Raw genomic sequence first — 18,544 nt, 5'->3', positions numbered from 1 at the left:
AGCTGCGCCATGTGAAATTCCGAAAGGCTCGCGCTCCTTTGCGCGAGGCAGACGCAGGGCAGGCTGGCTGACGCTGCGGCCCCTTCGAGGGGATGTCATAGCGGACGGGCAGGCAAGAAGGTGATCTCTGTCGCTGCCGTCGTCGCCGTTGCCGCCGCGCGCGATGAAGCGAGACGATGCCAGTGACGGCTCTGCTCTGCTTGGCGCGCGTATTATAGTTTTTGGTTGTTGGCAATCATCGCGCGTGGCAATCAGCCCACGTTATCATTTCGGTCAAGAAGAGTCCAGTAGGGGGCATGGCAGCTCAACGTTTGCTCGGCCCAACGTCACGTTGGACGTCTTGATGTGCATCGGCAGTTAAGTGAGTCAAGGCAACTTCAACGCTGCACTTTGGCTCAAGATATGGTTGCTGCGATCAAGGCGTTGTGCTTTACAATTCGTGTGCTTTCATTTCGTTCCAATGTCTCCTCCCTCTCTGATAAATACCTACTACGTGTCCCCTCCTTTCGCTTCGAGGGGTGAATGGGGTCGTCGTCGTGCTCCTAGGCTTGTGGTCTCGTGTCTAAACTAGCTGGCGGCCGGTCATATACAGTCCAGCTCGGAGAAGGTCTCCCCTGTGGACGGGTCGAGCATGTACGCGCTGAGCTCGCACGAGAACTCGTCCTCGTCGCCCGAGGGCGCCACCTTGACGAGCGTGACGCTCACGACGGCACGCACGACCTGCTTGCCGATGTCGAGCGCGAGCAGCTCGGCACGCGGCATCTTGGCCTGCTCCTCGGAGAGCACCATGGACGACTTGAGCTTCTGCACGGCGTACTTGCCTGTGAAGGCCTTGGGGAACTGGAAGCGGCACACGGGGCACGTGCTCTGCGTCTGCAGCCAGGACGAGATGCACGGGTAGTGGAATGAGTGGCCGCAGGGCAGCGCCACGTGGCCGTCGCACGGGTTCTCGCTCATGCAGATGACGCACTCGTCGCCCTCGTGCACCTCGGCGGCCTCCTGGCTCTCGAGCTCGTCCAGGATGGCCTGGTCCGCGGGCGACGAGCTCTTGAGCCGTGGCGAGATGTAGCGCATCATGAAGCGCACCCACGTCGTGGACCGGAACATCTCGAGCACGTCGCGCGTCACGGCGTTGGCCGGCGCGTGGTACTGGACTTCGACGCGCACCGTGATGTCCATGGGTTCGGGCTGGGCGGCGGCGGCGGCGGTGGCGGGCTCGGACTCGCTCGTGGTTGCTGCTGTGTCTCTTCGCTGCTGTGGGGGCTGCGGCCAACGGGTGCGTCAGCGTCCTGCGAGCTCTCTTCTGCTGCTCCTGGAAAAGCAAAAGTGAGTGGAGCCACACCCAGAGGCGACCGATCGAGCCATTGACAGGCAGACGCCGCGGCCTCTTCCCTGTCGTCCGTCTATGGTCGCCTGCGAAGCAGTTTCGAAGAGAAAGGGACGCAGGCGCGTGGGACCGCATTCTTATCGGTCGCTAGCAGCGAGGCAACCTACACTTGCTTGTGTTGCCCCCCGCGTTCATCTTCTCACGCCTTGGGACGGAGCCGATGGCCGTGCCGACCGTGAAAGATAGGTGTCGCCGCCTTTGCCATTTGCCATCGCGAGCGACTTGGCCGATAGCCTCGGTTGTTTTCTGCCCACGTTGTATCCGCCTGCTGTCTTGCTGGAGATCACGAGAGTGACAGCTTGCCTGCCGCGGACCAAGCCTTGACAGCTCCAGCCGGTGCAGTGCGTCAGTGACGCAGCGTCACTGCGGATACCCTCGCCTACAAGGCCGCCCAACGGAGCCGCTGCGCTCGCGCTGCTTCTGTCCGATCGAGACGGCCAGACCGACAGCGCTCGCGGTAGCATTAGCATTAGCATTTCGCATGCCGGATGACGCCCGCCCGACAGCCAACTTCAACACGAGCTTGTCATGCCTGCGCCGGTCAAATCTCTCGCGGGCTGCATCTCACCTGCGCCCCGCCCACAGCCAGTGCCTTGCCTTGCAGGTTGGCTCGCGGTGAAGGGGCCTGGAAGGCCGAAGGCGAAGACCCGTGACAGCGCGTCGCTGGCTTTGGCTTTCGAGTTGAGCCCGAGGCATTCGGTCGATGTTTAGTCTTACGCCTGCGCGTGAGTAATGATCACTGTGGGACGCCCGACGCGGCACGAGAAACCGGGCCACGATCATGCTGCGACTTGACTTGAGTTGGGGCCGCGCTGCTCGGACAGTGCAACGCGTTGCCTTTCATCAGGCAGCGAGCGCGGTGCAGAGCTCGGCCCGCAGAGATCAGACCGCGCGGTCGATTAGAAAATGGGCCCGCGCAGGAGAAGGGCCTGGATTACAGCAGCAGCGACTTGTTGCCAACGATGATTCGCGGGGCGTTTGCAGCGGCGCGTGTCATCTCGGATGATACCGGAGATAAGCCGCTCTGGTGCCGCGGAGCGTTAGTGCTGGGCTGAGTCGACCGCCGCAAGTGACATTACTCCCCGTTACTCCGTTGAAGTCCGTGACGCCGCGCAGCGGTAACGAGCACAGCTCGAGAGCAGTCGCCGCTGCTCCTACGCAGTCACGCTCTAGGAGAAAAAAATTGGAGCCCAGCGAGGCCGGGCCGGTGCTGCCTACAGACCAGCCGCTTTGCCGTTTACAGCGCGCTCGGCCGCATTCTGCTCATTTCTGCTTTTCGCGGGCTCGCTCGCTCTTTCGCCCGCTCAGACGGCGTGTTCTAGTTTGAAGCAAATCCCGGACCAGCCAACGCATCGAATGGAGGTCACGGTGCGAGTCGAAGTGCACTACTGCACACCGCCAGATACGGTTCTCGGCGACCTGCTACACCTGCTGCGATCACGGACATGGGCGGCCTTTATGGTTGCCCATGTCACGCCTCGATTGGAGAAGGTCTCGCCAGTGGACAACTCTGTGTTGGCGCGGCTCGATCGTCAATGGCAGGCCGCAGGTCGCTACGAGGCATGCGCAGCGCCAGTCGGCTGCGTGGTCTGCATGGACGCCGACGATGGAGTTGCCATACAAGACAGTGTTGCAGCTAGACGGCGTCCGAAGAACAGCGGCGTTCAGCTCCCTTGTGGCCACGTCTTCCACCGCCGCTGCATTCACTCGTGGCTGGAGCTGCAGAGCACGTGTCCCGTGTGTCGCTTCCAGTTCCCGAAGGAGTTTGCAGGTCGATTCGTCGTGCGCCGCCTGCGATCGATGGCGGTGCTCCCACACCATGTCAGCGCTTGGTCCAGGGCCAACATCTCGCGCGCCCCCGTCGGAGGACACTCCGTTCGTGTCGTGGTAAATCTAACGCTCGAGAAGGAGCTCGCGACTAGGTCGTGTCGAGTGCATTGCCCGTGCGAACTGACCGCCCTCCTGCTGGACGAGACCAACGGCGACATGTTTTCCGAGTTGGACACTCGGTCATCCGCGCTATCCTGGCAGGTGGGAGCCCCACCACCACGACACCGGATTGCGGCCACTCGATTTGCCACAGTGGAGGAGGCCAAGATCAGCGACGGGGTCTCGTCCAGCGTGGCGCCGAGGGAGACGGGCAGGAAGCGGCGTTGCTGTCGTCTACAAGCGGGGACGAACAAACGGCAACGAGTCAGCAGCGAGTAGCGGTAATACAGTGCGTGCACACGAACGAAAGGCTGTGTCACGCCCTCGGCGGTGCCAGCGCAAGGATCACCATCTCGAGTCGCGCAGCGACACTGCTTGAGCGGGGATCCTCGCCGTCGTGGATAGCCGGCACGTGTATCCTGTCGGCCTTTTCGCCCGATCCCGCAAACGCCTTGCTTGCATGCAGGCAGGCATTTAACTGTCTCTTGACGAGACCGAGAGACGATCAGGCTCGATGGGCTTCGTCAATCAAGCCCCGTTGTCCTGTTGCTGGTGACGGCGGATCCCGTACCTCGCGCGGAGTCGAGCTGCCGCGGATACATTCGCCCTGACATTCCACCTGGCAGTAAAGTCTCGTTTGCAGTGTCCGAGTCGGACCATGACGTTCCAGTGAAACTTCAGCAAGCGCAGTTGAAGACCCACCGAGACTTCAGTAATCGCCAATTGAAGACGCGGTAAATACCAGGATGTCAAAGCAGATTGCATGCGATAGACTGCCCGCTAGCTCCCACCTTCCGCACCCCTCTGGAGTGGGGCCAGATAAAGCCTTATAGCGCGCCGTCTTCAACGCGAATCCCTCCGAGATCGCGGCAGCAGAGCTCGTCGTTTTCACACCTTCATTTCAGGACTCGCGGCGTGGAGCTCAACGCGAAAAGCGAAGCAGGACAAACATAAAACGATGGAGCTCCAGCTCAACGTGAACGTCTGCTACGACGCACAGCCCTCTGAATCCATCGGCGATGTGCTTCACCACTTCGAGAGCCCAGCGTGGGTGCGCCTCGTATTGAGACAGGTGCTGCCGCAGCTGAAGCAGATCTCGCCCACCGACCCCGCAGCGCTCACCAAGATGGTGCGCGACGCTGAAATGAGCAGGACAAACGCTGAGCAGGAGATCTCGTGCGCCATCTGCATGGGCGAGCAACGAACGGTGCCATTAGGGACGACCGACGCAGTGGCCCTCGAACTGCCGTGTGGCCACCGGTTCCACAGCAACTGCGTGCGCTCGTGGCTCACAAGACGAAGTACCTGTCCATTGTGTCGGTTCGAGCTACCAAAGGCGTACACCGGGACATTCGCGATTGCGGCCATGGGGTCGATGCTGCTGCTACCACCAGAGCACCAACATATTCTGCCGTCGGAGCTGCTGAGCACCTCCGTTACCGGTCGGATGCTGCAGGCCGTAGTGAAGATTACTATGATCCGAATATCCCCCGACTTGCTGTTGTCTGCTACAAGACACAGACGACCGTGCCAAGTGACTGTGGCCATGCTGCACGCCAACGGTTCATCGGCCGACATACCGCACGCCCAAAATGCTAAACGCCGGCGAGAGGAGAGGACTTCGGACGATATGACGGGCGTCTTCAAGAGAGTCCGGACCTCCGCCTAAATGGCTTCAACTATGTAGTGCTCGTATTACAGTGTTGTACACCTTTAATGAATAAACAAAATTATCTTCACTTCAGATTTAGAGAACTTGAATGAGTATTGAAACGAGGACGAGCCAAGTGGATAGTTCCGCTACGCTTCCTTCACTACTCATCGCAGGCATTTCATACGTTGCCTCTCTACCTCTCGACCCATTTCTGCCGCCAAACGAAAACGATGCAGACCCTGACCCGGGCACCGATGTAGAAGTTTTGGACCCTTGTGCAGAACTGCAGCCGATGGAGTCGCAAAATGCGCGGATCGCAGCGGAAGTGACGGCGGAACGACCAGCAGCACTAACCGCAAAAGAGCTGTTTCCATTCAGGTCGTTGTTGGCGGACGCGCTGCTCGACTGGTGGCCGCCACTGCCGGTGCCTATGTTTATAATCGTGATCGTGTTGCCAATATTCACACCGTCCAAGTTCGTGACGACACTTGACTGAATGGCAGCAGACTCGGTTTCATTACCGCTGCTGCTGCCACTGCCACTTTGGCTTTCACTGCTGTCGCTGCTGTCCTTGTCATGCTCGTCGTTTTTGTCCTTGGAATCGTCATCGTCCTCGGAATCATCATCGTCGTTTTCATCCTTGGAATCGTCGTCGTCGGTATTTCTCTCATGGCCGCGGTTGTGGTGGACGTGCGAGTGCTTATAGCCATAGGAATGTTCAGTTGACCCTCCCCGATCGTCTCTTGGGGGAGACCACGCATGGTGTTCCTGCAGCTGAGTTTCAGAGCGCATATTTTGTAGCTCCCTCTTTTCGTTTCTAGGGCTCCAGGTGCGTCCCAAGGCGCTCCGGTCACGAGACATCCATAAGGAGGATTTGGAGCTGTGAACGGCCAGAACTACCAACGCCACGCCACTAACGATTCGCAGATATTGAATCACTCGTCGATTTGTATTGGCCGACGACTGCATGCCCTGCAAACCGAAAGCAAAAACACTTATGCACAGAGCGCATAGCGCGATGAACGGCTTCTCTCGTTTTATCATCAATCAATCACACAAGACAGCTTCGTTCTTCCCTGCAGGTTATCTGCGACCATCGATCAAAACCTCCGAAGTCCAATGTCACGTGACGCAATGCATGCAGCATTCCATCTCAGTAACGACACTTCGTTCTTGTAGCTACTGCGTCGAGTCTTCTGACGTCTCCGACGAGCTCGCCGAGTGCTCACGCTGACGCTTGCTGCGGGGGCTCACAGGTGGCTTAGGGACCGGTGGTGTTCCATACTGATTGATCGCATAGGACTTCTTCATGCCGACCATGCACCGACGCATAGCGATCTTATGGTCTACGATCGGGAACGGATAGTCTTTGCCGATGAGGCAGCCCGCCGCATGTTGTACGGTCATTGGCGCCTTCCACGGCTCATAGATGTACTTGACCGGCATTTTACTTAATGCTGGCACATACTTGCGAATGAAGAGGCCTTCGGGGTCCCACTTCTTGCCGAAGGTAGACGGAGAGTACACGCGGAAGTAGGCCGAGAAAAAATAGCTACTGCTGAGCCAGAGCCAATTACCGGCGTTGATGCTCCAGTCGTGATCGATAAGCTGCTCCTGGAAGACCTCGAGCCCACGCACCCATGAGATATACAAATCTCCGCGAGTAAGGAAGCATGCTACCGAATGACGCGCCAAGTGATGCATCCAGCCTTCCTCCTTCAGCTGGATCATGATGGCGTCGATCCACGGGAAACCAGTCTGGCCGTCTTTCCAAGCATCAAACTGCGAGCGAGCAAGCTTGTCGTCGTCGGTCAGCTCCTCCTCCTTTTCCGGAATCGTGTGCCACCGCCAGTCGATCTGCAGGCACGTAGGACTTTCCTCCATCTTGTCAAAGTACGGATTAGCCCGGCCATGACAGTGGAAAAATTCACGCCAGAGAATCTGTCCGTCCAAGCTTACGGGTGTAGCTGACAATGCTGTTGCGTGGTGCTCCTGAATAGCTCGCACGTGATGCAGGAACGTTCGTGGGCTGATACAACCGAAATACAAGAACGGACTCAACGAGGTTGTCGAGGCGGATGGGGCTGTCTGAGCTGGAGACGTCTTGGGCTTTTCGAACTTGACCACGCGGCCTTCATTGCGGCAGTAATCACGCAAAATGCTCAGCGCAATTTGCTCCCCGCCGTAGATAAAAGGGTGTCGCTCAGGAGCGTCATAGCCAAAGTCATTCACTTCCGGAAGCGTAAACTGCTGCTCTGGGCCTGCGATTTCGTCAAGCTGCTTGGCCTTCTCTTCCGGGTCGTCATCTGCTTCTTCCTGGTCTTCCTCTTCCTCCTCCTTTTTCTCATCCTTCACATCAGGCTGCTTCACCACCCTCTCAGGTTTCAATCGGACTTTCCAGTAGTCCACAACTTGTTGATATAACTCGCTGGGCATCCACGTGGGGGTCGGCAGCTTCTCCGGCGTAGGGAGTGGCTTGGGTGGCTTCGGCTGCATGGCCAACGCGCGCAGAAACGCTGTGTAGGTTTTTGGCGGTTCTCCTTCATTCGTAGCGATCACTGCGTCCAAGTCGTACAGTGTATATCCATGAGTCACGTGCGTCTGAACCCCCAATCTGCTGGCCAACGCCACTGCACGGTTGTCTCGCTCAATAGCGAACGGTTCACTGGCCGCGTCGAAGAACAAGTGCGTGATACGCCACGCCGGCAGCAAGCGCCGCAGCACTTGGACTCCGTCTCCTCTGGCCACCACGAGCCGCGAGCCTCGCGCCGCCAACGCGTCAGCCAAGTCCGACACGCTCTCGAGCATGAACTGGAAGCGGTTGACGCCGCAGAGCATGATCTTGGGGCGGTGCACGATGTACAGCGGGATGAACACCACCTTGTGTCCCAACGACTGCATCATCTTCTCCTCCTGTTCTCTCACCAGCTGCAGCGCCGCAGCGAGCGCCAAGTTGTCATGCACACGCAGGTCTCGTCGGAACCACATGAGTACCCGCACTTCCTCTTCACTAGCCTCTCCTGCGCGCATTTTGGCCTCAATTTCAGCCGGGAGCGGCTCATTCGGACTGCTAGCAAGAGGAGGAGGTGGTGGCGGCTGCGGTTGCAAGGGCGGATGCTGCGTCGCTATTGACTCGGACGGCAGTTCTTGCGGCGGGTGGATGGCCGCGTGCACTGCGTCGAGCGTCGCGGCGTCTAGCGGCTGATCCGGCAGCTGCGAGTCGTCGTCTGTGGCTGCTAGCAAGGAGGACGCAAAGTCCACCAGGTCGTCCTCCTCCGTGGTGTGCTCCGGAGGCCGCAGCGGAGGCGATGGGTCCGTCATGGCGCTTGGGGATCAATTGACAATAGATCAATTGGAAGTGATATGATTGGCCGTAATCCAAAAGTGGCGAGGCAGGATTGGTGGGAGATTAGTTGAGCAAGTTTTATGTTTGTTGAAGTGAAGAGAAAGAAAAAAGAGGAGCAAGTTGCCTCTGTAGGCTCACATGTAATACGTCTACTATAAATGAAGCGCACTGCTCTCGCGGTGCTTTCCTAAGGACACCAGATTACTGGATCTCCTCGAAAATCTGGCCGGAACGAGCTTTCAGTGCCTGCGGGTTCGCAGCGTGCGGAGAAAACAGCTCGGCCTCTTCGAGGACGTCCTCCTGAACAGCTTCGTTCGCATTCTTAAAGTAGGAGAAGACTGCGACGCCAATGAGCGAGAGAGGGACGGCCAGGTCTGTGGCCAGCCACATGGCGCGCGCGCCGTAGTGTTGGTAGAAGAAACCGCCTATGAGCGTGCCCACTCCGCGAGCAAGGCCATTCTGAATGGCGTTCAGCATGCCCATGATCGTTCCCTGGCAGCCAGGGGGCGCTGCCGAGTACACGTACTGGGTGCACGCCGCCCAGGCCAATCCGTAGGTTACCCCGTGTAGGAACTCGAAAGGAATGGCGCTCCACGCGTTGGTCATGACGGCGTAATAGGACACGCGCAGGGCGTAGCCAACGATGGACAACAGCAGCACGTTCACGATGCCGACCCGGTTGATGATCTTGTGCGAGTAGAAGAACGCTGGCAGCTCCGAGACCGTCTCACACATGATGGCGACGCCCACGATCTGTGCACTTCCACCCGAGAGGTTGTACAGGTTCAATGTGAGGAAGCTGGAGAGAACGCCGTACATGAGGCCCATGAGGAACACAACAATCAGCAACACGAGAACGTCCACCTTCTCGCAGATCAGTCGGGCATTGTCTATGAACGAAGGAGGCTTGACTGCGCCGCGTTCGAGGCTGGATTCGTGTAGTGCGCGGTGCTGCATTGGTGGGATTGTGCGCAGCACGAGTAGCGACGTCAGGCCAAGCACCAAGCTGACGTTAAAGGACCACGAGATGCCAGCGATAGCCACGATGAGGCCCGTGATGTAGGCTCCCACACCATAGCCGAGCGCGCCGAACAGCCGCTGCTTGCCATACTCGCCTCCGACCTTGTCCAGGAGGCTCAACACCGCATGATCCAACAGCGAACCGGTCGGAGCCACCTGGAAGTTGGAGACGACGATCACAATGACCATCCAGTCAAAGCTCCAGTAGAAGAACCGCACGGCGAACAGGAGCAGCGCGCCAGTGACGATGCAGTAGACGTGGACGACTCGCTGGTTCTGGATGTGGTCGGCCACGGCGCCCCAGAGCGGCGGCGCCAGCATCGCACATACGCACGGTAGCGTCTGCAAAACCCCGATCTGCACCTTGGAGAACTGCGCCGTCTCCTGGTAGAAGACGCTCAGGAAGTTGATCTGCGCCGACGTCCACGCGTTACTGATGAGGTACATGAGCTTGGGTTGCCACAGCGAGTTCACGTGCTGCACCGGAGCCACTAGCGGCGTCTTGCTCATGGCTTGGCACATAAGGACCCAACCGATTTTCGCCGACCGCAAGAACCAGGCTTAAGCTTTCCACTGGAAATTGGCGAATGCAGCCGGCGCTCGAGCGCTCGAAAGCAATGCTCAATGCGCACCGTCTCGGATATGCTAGTTCACCCCTCCTTATTGACCCGTGCTTAATATCGTAATATCGAGCTAACTTGGGACGGGTGGCATTCAGTTGAATTTGTTACCTATCATTGTGCCACGGTGGACCACCTCTTTCTTCCAATCATATCATCTAAAAAAGGCATTTCCGCATTTCATTCGCTGAAACTCATGATAATCAGGTTGTGATGCCCATCAGCCATCGGATTCGTCACACGTCACACATTTTTTACCAGCAGCTCCCCACTTGCACCTGCATCCCTCGCCGCAATGAGCCCCGCCCTCACTGGTCTACAGCAACTTCTGGCCGACAAGAGCTGCGTCGTGGTGCTGGACGGCGGCTTCGCTACTGAGCTGGAGAAGGACCCGCGGGTGGACCTCAGTGCCAGCAGCTTATGGTCGGGTTCGCTACTGCTTGGCAAGAACACGCACCTGCAGGAGGTGGTGGTGAACGCCCACAAGAGCTACTTCCTGGCCGGTGCAGATGTGGCCACCACCGCCAGCTACCAAGCGTCGGTCGATGGTTTTAAACGCGAGGGTGTGACGGCTATCGAGGACGTCGAGAAACTCTTTGCCAAGAGCATCGACCTTGGCGTACAGGCGCGCGACGCGGCGTGGAGCGAGCTGGACCAGAGTAAACGCATCAAGCCACTGGTGGGCGCTAGTGTCGGCTGCTACGGCGCGGCGCTGGCCGACGGATCGGTGAGTGTTATGAGTGGGGATCTTATGATTGTGACCGTCTTTTTCGACTGATGAGTTTCGGTTGGTGGTTGCAACACTTGCAGGAGTACCGCGGTGACTACGGCAAGACCAAGGAGGAGCTCGTGGCGTGGCACACGCACCGCTTCGAGTTCTTCGCCAATTATGCACCGGCGGATTTCCTCATTTGCGAGACCATCCCGTGCCTTGTGGAGGTGGAGGCGTTCGTGGACCTGCTGAACGAGTTCCCCGCTGCGTACGCTGTGGTGGCCGTGGCTTGCCACAACGGCACAGAGCTCAATAGCGGTGAGCCCATTTCTCGCATCCCGGAGATTCTGGCCAAACTTAAAAACCCTTCGCAGCTGCTTGCCATCGGCATCAACTGCACGCCGCCGCAACACGTGGAGAGTCTGCTGCGTGCGCTGGACTGCCACTGGCCTAAGGCTGTCTACCCGAACAGTGGAGAAGGTTGGGACGGAGTAAACAAGAAGTGGCTGCCGGCTGACAGCACTGGCGGTCCCAGCTCGTGGGAGGAGTTCTTGCCAAAGTGGTACGACGCTGGCGCCCGCTTCTTCGGGGGTTGCTGCCGTACGTCTCCAGACGACATTCGCGCCATTCGCGAGTACTTTGAGCGCCGTCTGGAGTAAGCTGCCGGACCGACGCTCGATATTCACCACTTGCTGTATAACTCGTGTCAGAGTTCTTTTGGAGTTTTGGACACTGGGGCAAGTGCTGGTGAGACCGCCGGGCTCGAGCTTTCGGAATAAAGGCGCTGCCGCTCCAAATTGCGGAGATAGCGTAGTACAATACGAACGTTGACACAGCATCGCTTGAATACTTCATCACTGGTAAGCTGCGCGTTAGAGATGGCGTGCTGGGGGTTCGAACCAATGAAAAGCTCAATGTGTCGCCGCAATTCCTTCAAATTTCTCTTTTCGTGCGTGCTGCAGCGTCCAGTTGCGCTATGGTTGGCTGTCATATCCGAACTGTAGACTTCAGTGCTAAGGAGTGGCTCATGCACTTCTGCTTTCATCCCCGCCGAAATGTTTACTCGGAAATGAGAAGGCTCCTGAACTCCCAGGTCGTCCAGATGAACGATGTCGTCGCACGGCGTGCACAATGCGACGTGGCACGATAAGCACCGCTTCTCCGACGTCTGCTCAGTATTTTTCAAAGCATAGCACATGAAGCACTGCCGTCGTCCCAGGACACTTAAGCTACTTGTTTGTACGTTAAACAAACGGGAACTCTCGTCCTGTTTCGTGGTTTCTGAACTTTTCGAGACGATGTCGGATGACAACTCCAGTATCGCTGGTTCGTTTGCACTAGGTGTCATGGTAGACTGGGGTTTTGCACGCAGTGAATGCTTCACAGATTCAGCGAGCAGGTATCGGGTTGTTTGCTCTCGTTGTAAGGCTTCGTCTCGCTCCTGTAGAGCAGCTAGATACTGCTTTGCCAAAACTTGATTGAATTTGGAGAAACTCATGTCCGTGCTGTTACGATGCACTACTTGCAGCACTTCTTCATTCGATGAAGGCCTAGCTGTGGACAAATTTGACAGTGTGCGGGGGGAATCAATGCCGAGCATTCTCTTCTTTTCTTCTTCATCGGTTTGGTCTTCATCTAGGCGTACCCATGATGCCGAGTCATCAATTACCAACGAAAGGAGAGCTTTCGCGCCCAACACAACGTGCTCAATTGCGAGCAACAGCCAAAGTTCGGTCACGTACGTGCTCGAGGAGCTTGCTGCCTCAACGACCTCCTCACTCTTCCAGCTTGGGTAGAACACTTGCACTAAGCTCTCAAAGTCAGACCTCGTCGTGAAGAAGAGCACAGCGCAATTGACCGCAACAGCAGCAAAACTCATAAACTCCAAAATACTCGTGAAGGTTGACACCTCAGTTTCACTCTCAAATGGCGGGCGTTGTTTGGCTTGTGTACAGCTCAGTACGTCTAGACGCATTGCGACAACGTTGCTTAGCAGTGCAAACAATGGCGCAACAGGCAACACGGACACGAACATGGTAACATATCCGAATTGCAAAACTACCTCCATCTGCTTCCCCATTAGGAAATCGGGAGGATACATGAGCTCTTGAACGAGTACAATAGGAGGAGGGGGTTGACGCTCTCCCTCACGTGACGACATCGCTGTTACTGGGTGGGCAAGCTCTGCATCATACCATTCGTGACTGACCATGGACCAGCAATGATTTGGGCGATTCGCCGAAGAACTTGGTCGAAAGCGAAACCCCGCGTTCTTCCACCTGTATCGGACATGAAACATCGGTAAAACATCACGCTTAACTGAATTCCACAACTGACGAACTCCCATAATGATCAAGAGCTGCTTGCGTAGTGCAGCAGCATTCTGATCCACGAAAGCGATCCAGAAGAGCGAGATGAAAGCATTGAGGAACTTGAACCAGAACAATTTCACAGCGAGCATGGACTCGAATTCCCACACGGTGCGGTGGTTTTCCCAAGTCGTGAGCCTCCGAGCGAGACGAGTGTACCAATTGTCAAGTAGCAGCATTGACACCGCGTTCATCAACGGCACAACGTACGGAACCAACAGTGTTGGTAACCAAGGCATAGCGTTGTGCACGATCGTCGACGACGCAGTGTTCGTCTTGACGGCCACAAAAATCACCACAGCGGCCACGCCCATAGTCATCAGTATAGGGAACCCCGTGTAAATCCGCGCAAGCTGCAAAGCTCTTGGGAAGCTCACGTCCACCGCTGTCTTCGCCCGTAGCAGAGTCGTTTCAACTTGGAAATCGCCATAAAACCCCGGTGTTTCCTCACTGCGGTTGCGTCGGAAGTGGCCAAACTTCCTCTGAATTTCACTGCGCTTGCGCTTCCAACGCTCCACCAAAAGCGTGGCCCAAATAGACACCACAATTGCGAATAGCGGAGGAACAAAGCGCACATCGTCAGCCAGCCACAGCATCTGGCATATTACTCCTAGCAACGCCATGGGAAGGAGCCATACAGTGTAGAACGTCACGAACGCGTAGTAGAAGGCGTGCTTCTCGCCAAAGTACGTGAGTAGTGGCCACAGCATCTCGTATTGATGCTGCTTTCGCTCAAGAAAAAACTGCTCCAGGCTGTTGCCAGCGAACGGCTGGAAAATGCGCTGGAAAGTATCCGTGTAGCCCCAATGGCGAATGATATTGCGGCAGCCCACAGTATCGTGTAGTGGGAAAATGGTTTTGATGTTCCCGTTCATGAGGTGCTTCTGCAGGTTTATCTTTCGCTGGATGATGCTGAGGATAACTTGCTGGCGCTGCAGCGACCGAATGCTCTCAAACAATTCAGGCGAACTCGCGTCGTATTTCGAACGCGTCGAGGACCCTCGATGCTTCACTTTGAGCTGCAGCACCTGCGCTTGCTGGATCAGCACTTCATCGGTAGCACCAACCACTAGGTAGTCTGTTTCCCCCTTTGCTCGACATGTTCCAGATGCTGCTTCACGAATACCAGCCCGGGTCACTACAAGTGACGGCGCAATTGAACTTTCTTCGTGCAACGTCTCGATGACAGACTCCTTAAACAGCTTCTTGGCGCCATCGAATAGCAGCACATATTCCGGGCGCGCGGATTGGTGCTCGACACCGAGCATATGCCTGCAGGGCTCACTTGAAACATGATATATCGACGATCCCTCAACATTCACGTTTTGAAGCTCCCACGCGAGGCTTTTTGGACTCAGGATGCTGGCAAACATGCGCACAGCGTTCTCCTGTAGGTACAGAACTGCGTTAAAAAGTGGAGTTTCGTTCCGGTAGTTCCTCCAGCCAGCATTCACCAGCTCAGCTATCTCGAGATGCTCATGTTTCTCACTCTCGGCCCCCGAGACATTTGAACTTGACATCTCTACGTCCTTTGTAGTTGGAACGACGAGGTTCTTCTTTGCCTTAGCTCCTTTCAGCAGCGAACTCGTCATGGTACTGCCAACGAAGGTGGCAGCATCGGAAGGATGCAGTTGGTCCTCGAGGATTTGGTCTAGAAGCAACTGCAGTATTTCCAGTTGTCCATGGGCCGCAACGGCATGAAGTACAGATTGCCTTTTGCCAGCTTCACATGAGCACGTATACAGGATCCGAAGAGAGATTTGAATTTCGTTGTCTTCGGTGCTTTGCGCGGCCAGTGGCTTGACCACAGCGGCATTGCTCCCACCCACAGTAGACATTCTCAACTCCAACCGGAGCAGGGAACGCACCTCATCGACAAGTCCGAAGCAACCTGCCCAGTAAAGTAAATGCTGGCCGTAGCGAACCGCATCCTGGACGGTGACCCCTTTAGCTTTGTTCTTCTGCAGATGCTGCGGGTTGCGAGCGTTCATCTCGCCCACGTAGCGTGTGAGGTGAGCTCCGTTCGCGAGGAATTCGTGGATGAACAGCCTCAAAGCCTCAACATGATCGAGCCGAAGACGCCAATGTACATACTCGATATTGGCTTCGTCGCCTGCAGATGGTGTATGTCGTTGCAAAGCAGCTCTTTCATCTTTCAATGCAAGTCCACGGCGCCCAGCGATATCAACCGCGCACAAGTCGTCCGTATCGGTCAGAAGCGGAATGGCCAGCTGCGTTTTCGCGAATCGTTGCGTGCCGTCGCCAACGTGCATCACCGGGTCTAACAACATCCCGATCTGCTCGTGATTCCCGTTGTACGCGCCCCAGTGCAGGGATGTCCATTTGTTGCTTCGCTTGGGCAGATTGGGCTGGTCTCCATGTAGCAGCAACTGCCTCGTGATCTCCAATCCATCATCCACGTGCTTCACATTGGAACCGCAGCCGAAGCAGCTCACGCACTGCAGCGGGGTATTACCAAAGTCGTCCACGTGCTGTTTGCCCTCTAGCAACTCGCTCGGGGGGATGACCCAGCTAGGTGGAAGCTGCACTTCGGCCATGGGCACAACGTCTGACCCACCATCTTTTGTCACCATGGCAACTTGAAACAGCGCACCGACCCCATCCGAGCCTGATGCTTGTTGGAACGCAAGCACAAGAGGCCGCAATAACTCGACGACCTCAGCTTTCGACCGACTTGTGAAGTGTACGATGCACTTTTCACCCAAAAGCAGACGCACGACGCTGGCTTGGCCGCCCATACATGCGACGAGCAGAGCGGTTCTCCCGGCGATGCCTCGAACCCGAAGTTGAGATGCAGGAGACTCACCTAGACCCGTGTCTTGCCCGAGCACCAGCAACTCTACTACGCGCTCCTCGTTACCATTCTCGCAGGCTTCATACAGATCCATGCAGCGAGCTCTTCAACGACAGAGCAGTTGTCCAGCGACGCATTGCAAGACCGAAACTGTCGAGACTTGGTGATAAGTTATTTTGCTAGCAAACCTATGCGCGCTTCGCAGACGAAGCTGGAGCTGATGATACTTGCGGTGCTTGCACTTCTCCAGAGTCAGTGGCAGCAGTGTGATAACTGTAGCACATGTCGCCTGCGCTCCATGGAGATGACTCATCACTTGACGGGTCATCCGTGTCCGCACGTGTGTTCGTTTCTGAAGTTGTTGACTCCGTGTCCGAGTAAGCGTGGCTCATGCCGGTGATGCATCGCTTCACTGCGTGCTTCCCATCTACGATAGGAAACGGGTAATCCTTTCCTATGAGGCACCCAGCATCACGCTGTACTTTAAACGGAGCCTTCCAGGGCTCAAACACAAACTTGTCTGGCATGTTACGGAGCGCTGGAATATACTTGCGAATGAACCGACCTTCTTTGTCCCACCGCTGAGGGAAGGTTGACGGAGACGCCACCCGACGATAGTCCGAGAAGAAGCAACTCGCACTAACCCAGAGCCAGTTGCCAACGGTTAGCGCCCAGTCCATATCGACAAGCTTCTCCTGAAAGTACATTGCGCCTTGTAGCCACGAGATATAGAGGATGCCTCTTGTCAGGAAACAAGCCACGGCGTGTCGGCCGGCGTGATGTGTCCAGCCTTCCTGGTTAATCTGTCGCATTACAGCGTCGATCCACGGGAAGCCTGTGCATCCATCTTTCCAGCACTGCAACTGATGCATCGCCAGCTTCTCGTCCGCGTCGTCGGTGGCACTCACCCGTTCGCATCCGTCTTCAGGGCACGGCTCATGGTTCTCAGGTCGCAGGCGCCACTTGATCTGCTTGCAGCCTGGGTTGCGCTCCTGTGAATCGAAATTCGGTGTGCCGCAAGCGTAGCAGTAGAAGAACTCGCGCCACATAAGTTGTCCTTCCAGTGTGACTTGCGTTGGGCCAGGCCGCTGTGGAAATTGTATCTGGATGACCATAATACAATTAAAGAACTCGCGTGCACTAAGGCAGCCGAACACAAGGTACGGACTCAGCGACGTGGTGGACGGTGCGTCAATTGTCACTGGGGAAGTACGGGGTTTCTCGAAGAGTCCCACACGCTCTTGGTCCTGGGAGAAGGCATTCAATAATCGCATCGCCTCGCTTTCACCTCCGTACAGAAAGATGTGAGTTTCTGGCGGAGGCAGTCCAAACGCAGTGAGCGGTGGCACAACGAAAAGCTCGGGTGACGTCTTCTTGGTACATGTACTCGCTTCAATTCCAGCGATGGAGTTCGCGAGGCGTGGGTTGTGGTGGCAGAATTTTTCTAACATTGCAAATAGCTCCTCGGTAGTGAACCTTGCAGCGTTGGTTAATTGCTCTGGTGCGGGGATCGGCCGTGCCGGATACTTCATAGTGTTGGTGATCTTCAGAAGCTGCTCGTAGTCCGTAGGAAGCTCACCGTTATTGTGTCGGATGATCTCATGCGGGTCGTATAGCGTCACCCCACGGAACGTCGCGACCGTGACATCCAAAGCCGCTGCAATGGCCCGCACGCGCTCGTCGCGTGCGACGGCGTACGGCATGACGCCCGCCTCGAAAAAAAGATCCGTGATGCCCCACGCCGGGAGAACCTCACGTAGCACCTCCTCGGCGTCTCCTCTGAGTACCAGCAGCCGTCCCTGCAGCTTGTCGATGGAGTCGGCCAAGTCTTGCACCGCCTCCAGCAAGAACTGGAACCTCACGGGTCCGCAGCGCTGCTTCACGGGCCGATGCACAATGTAAATGGGCAGCAGTGCCATCTCGCCCTCGCCCGCCTTGAGAGTCTGCTGCTGCATGCGGATCGCCGCGTCCAGCGCCAAGTTGTCGTGTAGTCTCAAGTCGCGGCGGAACCAGACGACCGCCCGCCTCGACGGAGCCGCGACTTGATCCACAACCACGTCCGCCTTCGTCTCACCGTCCGCGGATGACAGCGGCGTAGGTATAGAGCGCACGACATTACTATTGCCATCGTCAGCGACCAGCTGAAGCCAATCCGAGTCTGCAACCTCTTGCTCAGGCGCCGTCGCCTCGAGCAGCTGATCCTGCTGCTTATCCTGCTGCTTATCCTGCTGCTCGTTCAGCCCGACACTCGGCTGTAGCGGATTCGGCGAGGGGCCATCGTTGGAGTCATGACTTCGCTGTCGCTTCCTGGTCATTGGTTTTGCACCGAGTTCGAGAGCGGTTGCTGTGATCTTGGTCGCACTCGCCGACGTTGATGAATGGGGTGGTCCTGTCAGCAAGGACCTGCAGTCGGCGACGATGCGCTTCGCTGATATTGGCTAGGAATTCGGCCGTGTTCAACTGACCTTGATAACGGGCGAAGCCCAACTTTATACTATGCGTTGCTGCAGGGTATCCCACTTTCGAGATCTATCTAAATGCATTTGACTGCTGATATTTTAAACATCACTTCCCAAGAATACTTGATAGCAGAGGTTTCTAGGCTGCAAGGTATCTAAAGCAAGAAGCAGCGCGTTTCTATTTTTCTGAGAGTGTCCACCTATTGTTGACAACAATTCCCCCTATTAAGCAA

At 56.5% G+C, this 18,544-nt stretch overlaps 8 protein-coding genes across 8 annotated transcripts; 3 read left to right on the top strand and 5 right to left on the bottom strand.

Moving 5' to 3' along the window:
* Positions 1 to 582: 582 nt before the first annotated feature.
* Positions 583 to 1,179, bottom strand: KRP23_7277 (E3 ubiquitin-protein ligase Praja-1; the record flags this gene model as incomplete). Its single annotated transcript, XM_067892571.1, has 1 exon — positions 583 to 1,179. The coding sequence occupies one exon, from the start codon at positions 1,177 to 1,179 to the stop codon at positions 583 to 585; it is 597 nt and encodes a 198-aa protein (XP_067744438.1).
* Positions 1,180 to 2,743: 1,564 nt separating this feature from the next.
* On the top strand, positions 2,744 to 3,595 carry KRP23_7276 (E3 ubiquitin-protein ligase RING1-like; the record flags this gene model as incomplete). The annotated part of the gene is made up of 1 exon (XM_067892570.1): positions 2,744 to 3,595. One exon carries the CDS (start codon positions 2,744 to 2,746, stop codon positions 3,593 to 3,595), a length of 852 nt encoding a protein of 283 aa, XP_067744437.1.
* Positions 3,596 to 4,274: 679 nt separating this feature from the next.
* Positions 4,275 to 4,985, top strand: KRP23_7275 (E3 ubiquitin-protein ligase SDIR1; the record flags this gene model as incomplete). Its single annotated transcript, XM_067892569.1, has 1 exon — positions 4,275 to 4,985. One exon carries the CDS (start codon positions 4,275 to 4,277, stop codon positions 4,983 to 4,985), a length of 711 nt encoding a protein of 236 aa, XP_067744436.1.
* A 1,164-nt stretch (positions 4,986 to 6,149) lies between these two features.
* On the bottom strand, positions 6,150 to 8,291 carry KRP23_7274 (Cryptochrome-2; the record flags this gene model as incomplete). The annotated part of the gene is made up of 1 exon (XM_067892568.1): positions 6,150 to 8,291. One exon carries the CDS (start codon positions 8,289 to 8,291, stop codon positions 6,150 to 6,152), a length of 2,142 nt encoding a protein of 713 aa, XP_067744435.1.
* Positions 8,292 to 8,517: 226 nt separating this feature from the next.
* Positions 8,518 to 9,846, bottom strand: KRP23_7273 (Major facilitator superfamily domain-containing protein 6; the record flags this gene model as incomplete). The annotated part of the gene is made up of 1 exon (XM_067892566.1): positions 8,518 to 9,846. The coding sequence occupies one exon, from the start codon at positions 9,844 to 9,846 to the stop codon at positions 8,518 to 8,520; it is 1,329 nt and encodes a 442-aa protein (XP_067744434.1).
* Positions 9,847 to 10,251: 405 nt separating this feature from the next.
* Positions 10,252 to 11,327, top strand: KRP23_7272 (Homocysteine S-methyltransferase YbgG; the record flags this gene model as incomplete). The annotated part of the gene is made up of 2 exons (XM_067892565.1): positions 10,252 to 10,683; positions 10,767 to 11,327. 2 exons carry the CDS (start codon positions 10,252 to 10,254, stop codon positions 11,325 to 11,327), a joined length of 993 nt encoding a protein of 330 aa, XP_067744433.1.
* A 1,530-nt stretch (positions 11,328 to 12,857) lies between these two features.
* Positions 12,858 to 15,946, bottom strand: KRP23_7271 (Anoctamin-10; the record flags this gene model as incomplete). The annotated part of the gene is made up of 2 exons (XM_067892564.1): positions 12,858 to 12,947; positions 13,010 to 15,946. The coding sequence occupies 2 exons, from the start codon at positions 15,944 to 15,946 to the stop codon at positions 12,858 to 12,860; spliced, it is 3,027 nt and encodes a 1,008-aa protein (XP_067744432.1).
* Positions 15,947 to 16,040: 94 nt separating this feature from the next.
* Positions 16,041 to 18,167, bottom strand: KRP23_7270 ((6-4)DNA photolyase; the record flags this gene model as incomplete). The annotated part of the gene is made up of 1 exon (XM_067892563.1): positions 16,041 to 18,167. The coding sequence occupies one exon, from the start codon at positions 18,165 to 18,167 to the stop codon at positions 16,041 to 16,043; it is 2,127 nt and encodes a 708-aa protein (XP_067744431.1).
* Between the last annotated feature and the right edge of the window lie 377 nt (positions 18,168 to 18,544).

The sequence above is a fragment of the Phytophthora ramorum genome, assembly GCF_020800215.1.
Source record: "Phytophthora ramorum isolate Pr-102 chromosome Unknown Phyram_PR-102_s0006, whole genome shotgun sequence".
Taxonomy (NCBI): Eukaryota; Oomycota; class Peronosporomycetes; order Peronosporales; family Peronosporaceae; genus Phytophthora; species Phytophthora ramorum.
Note: the sequence above shows the minus strand (reverse complement) of the source record. Positions and strands in the feature narration are given on the sequence as shown.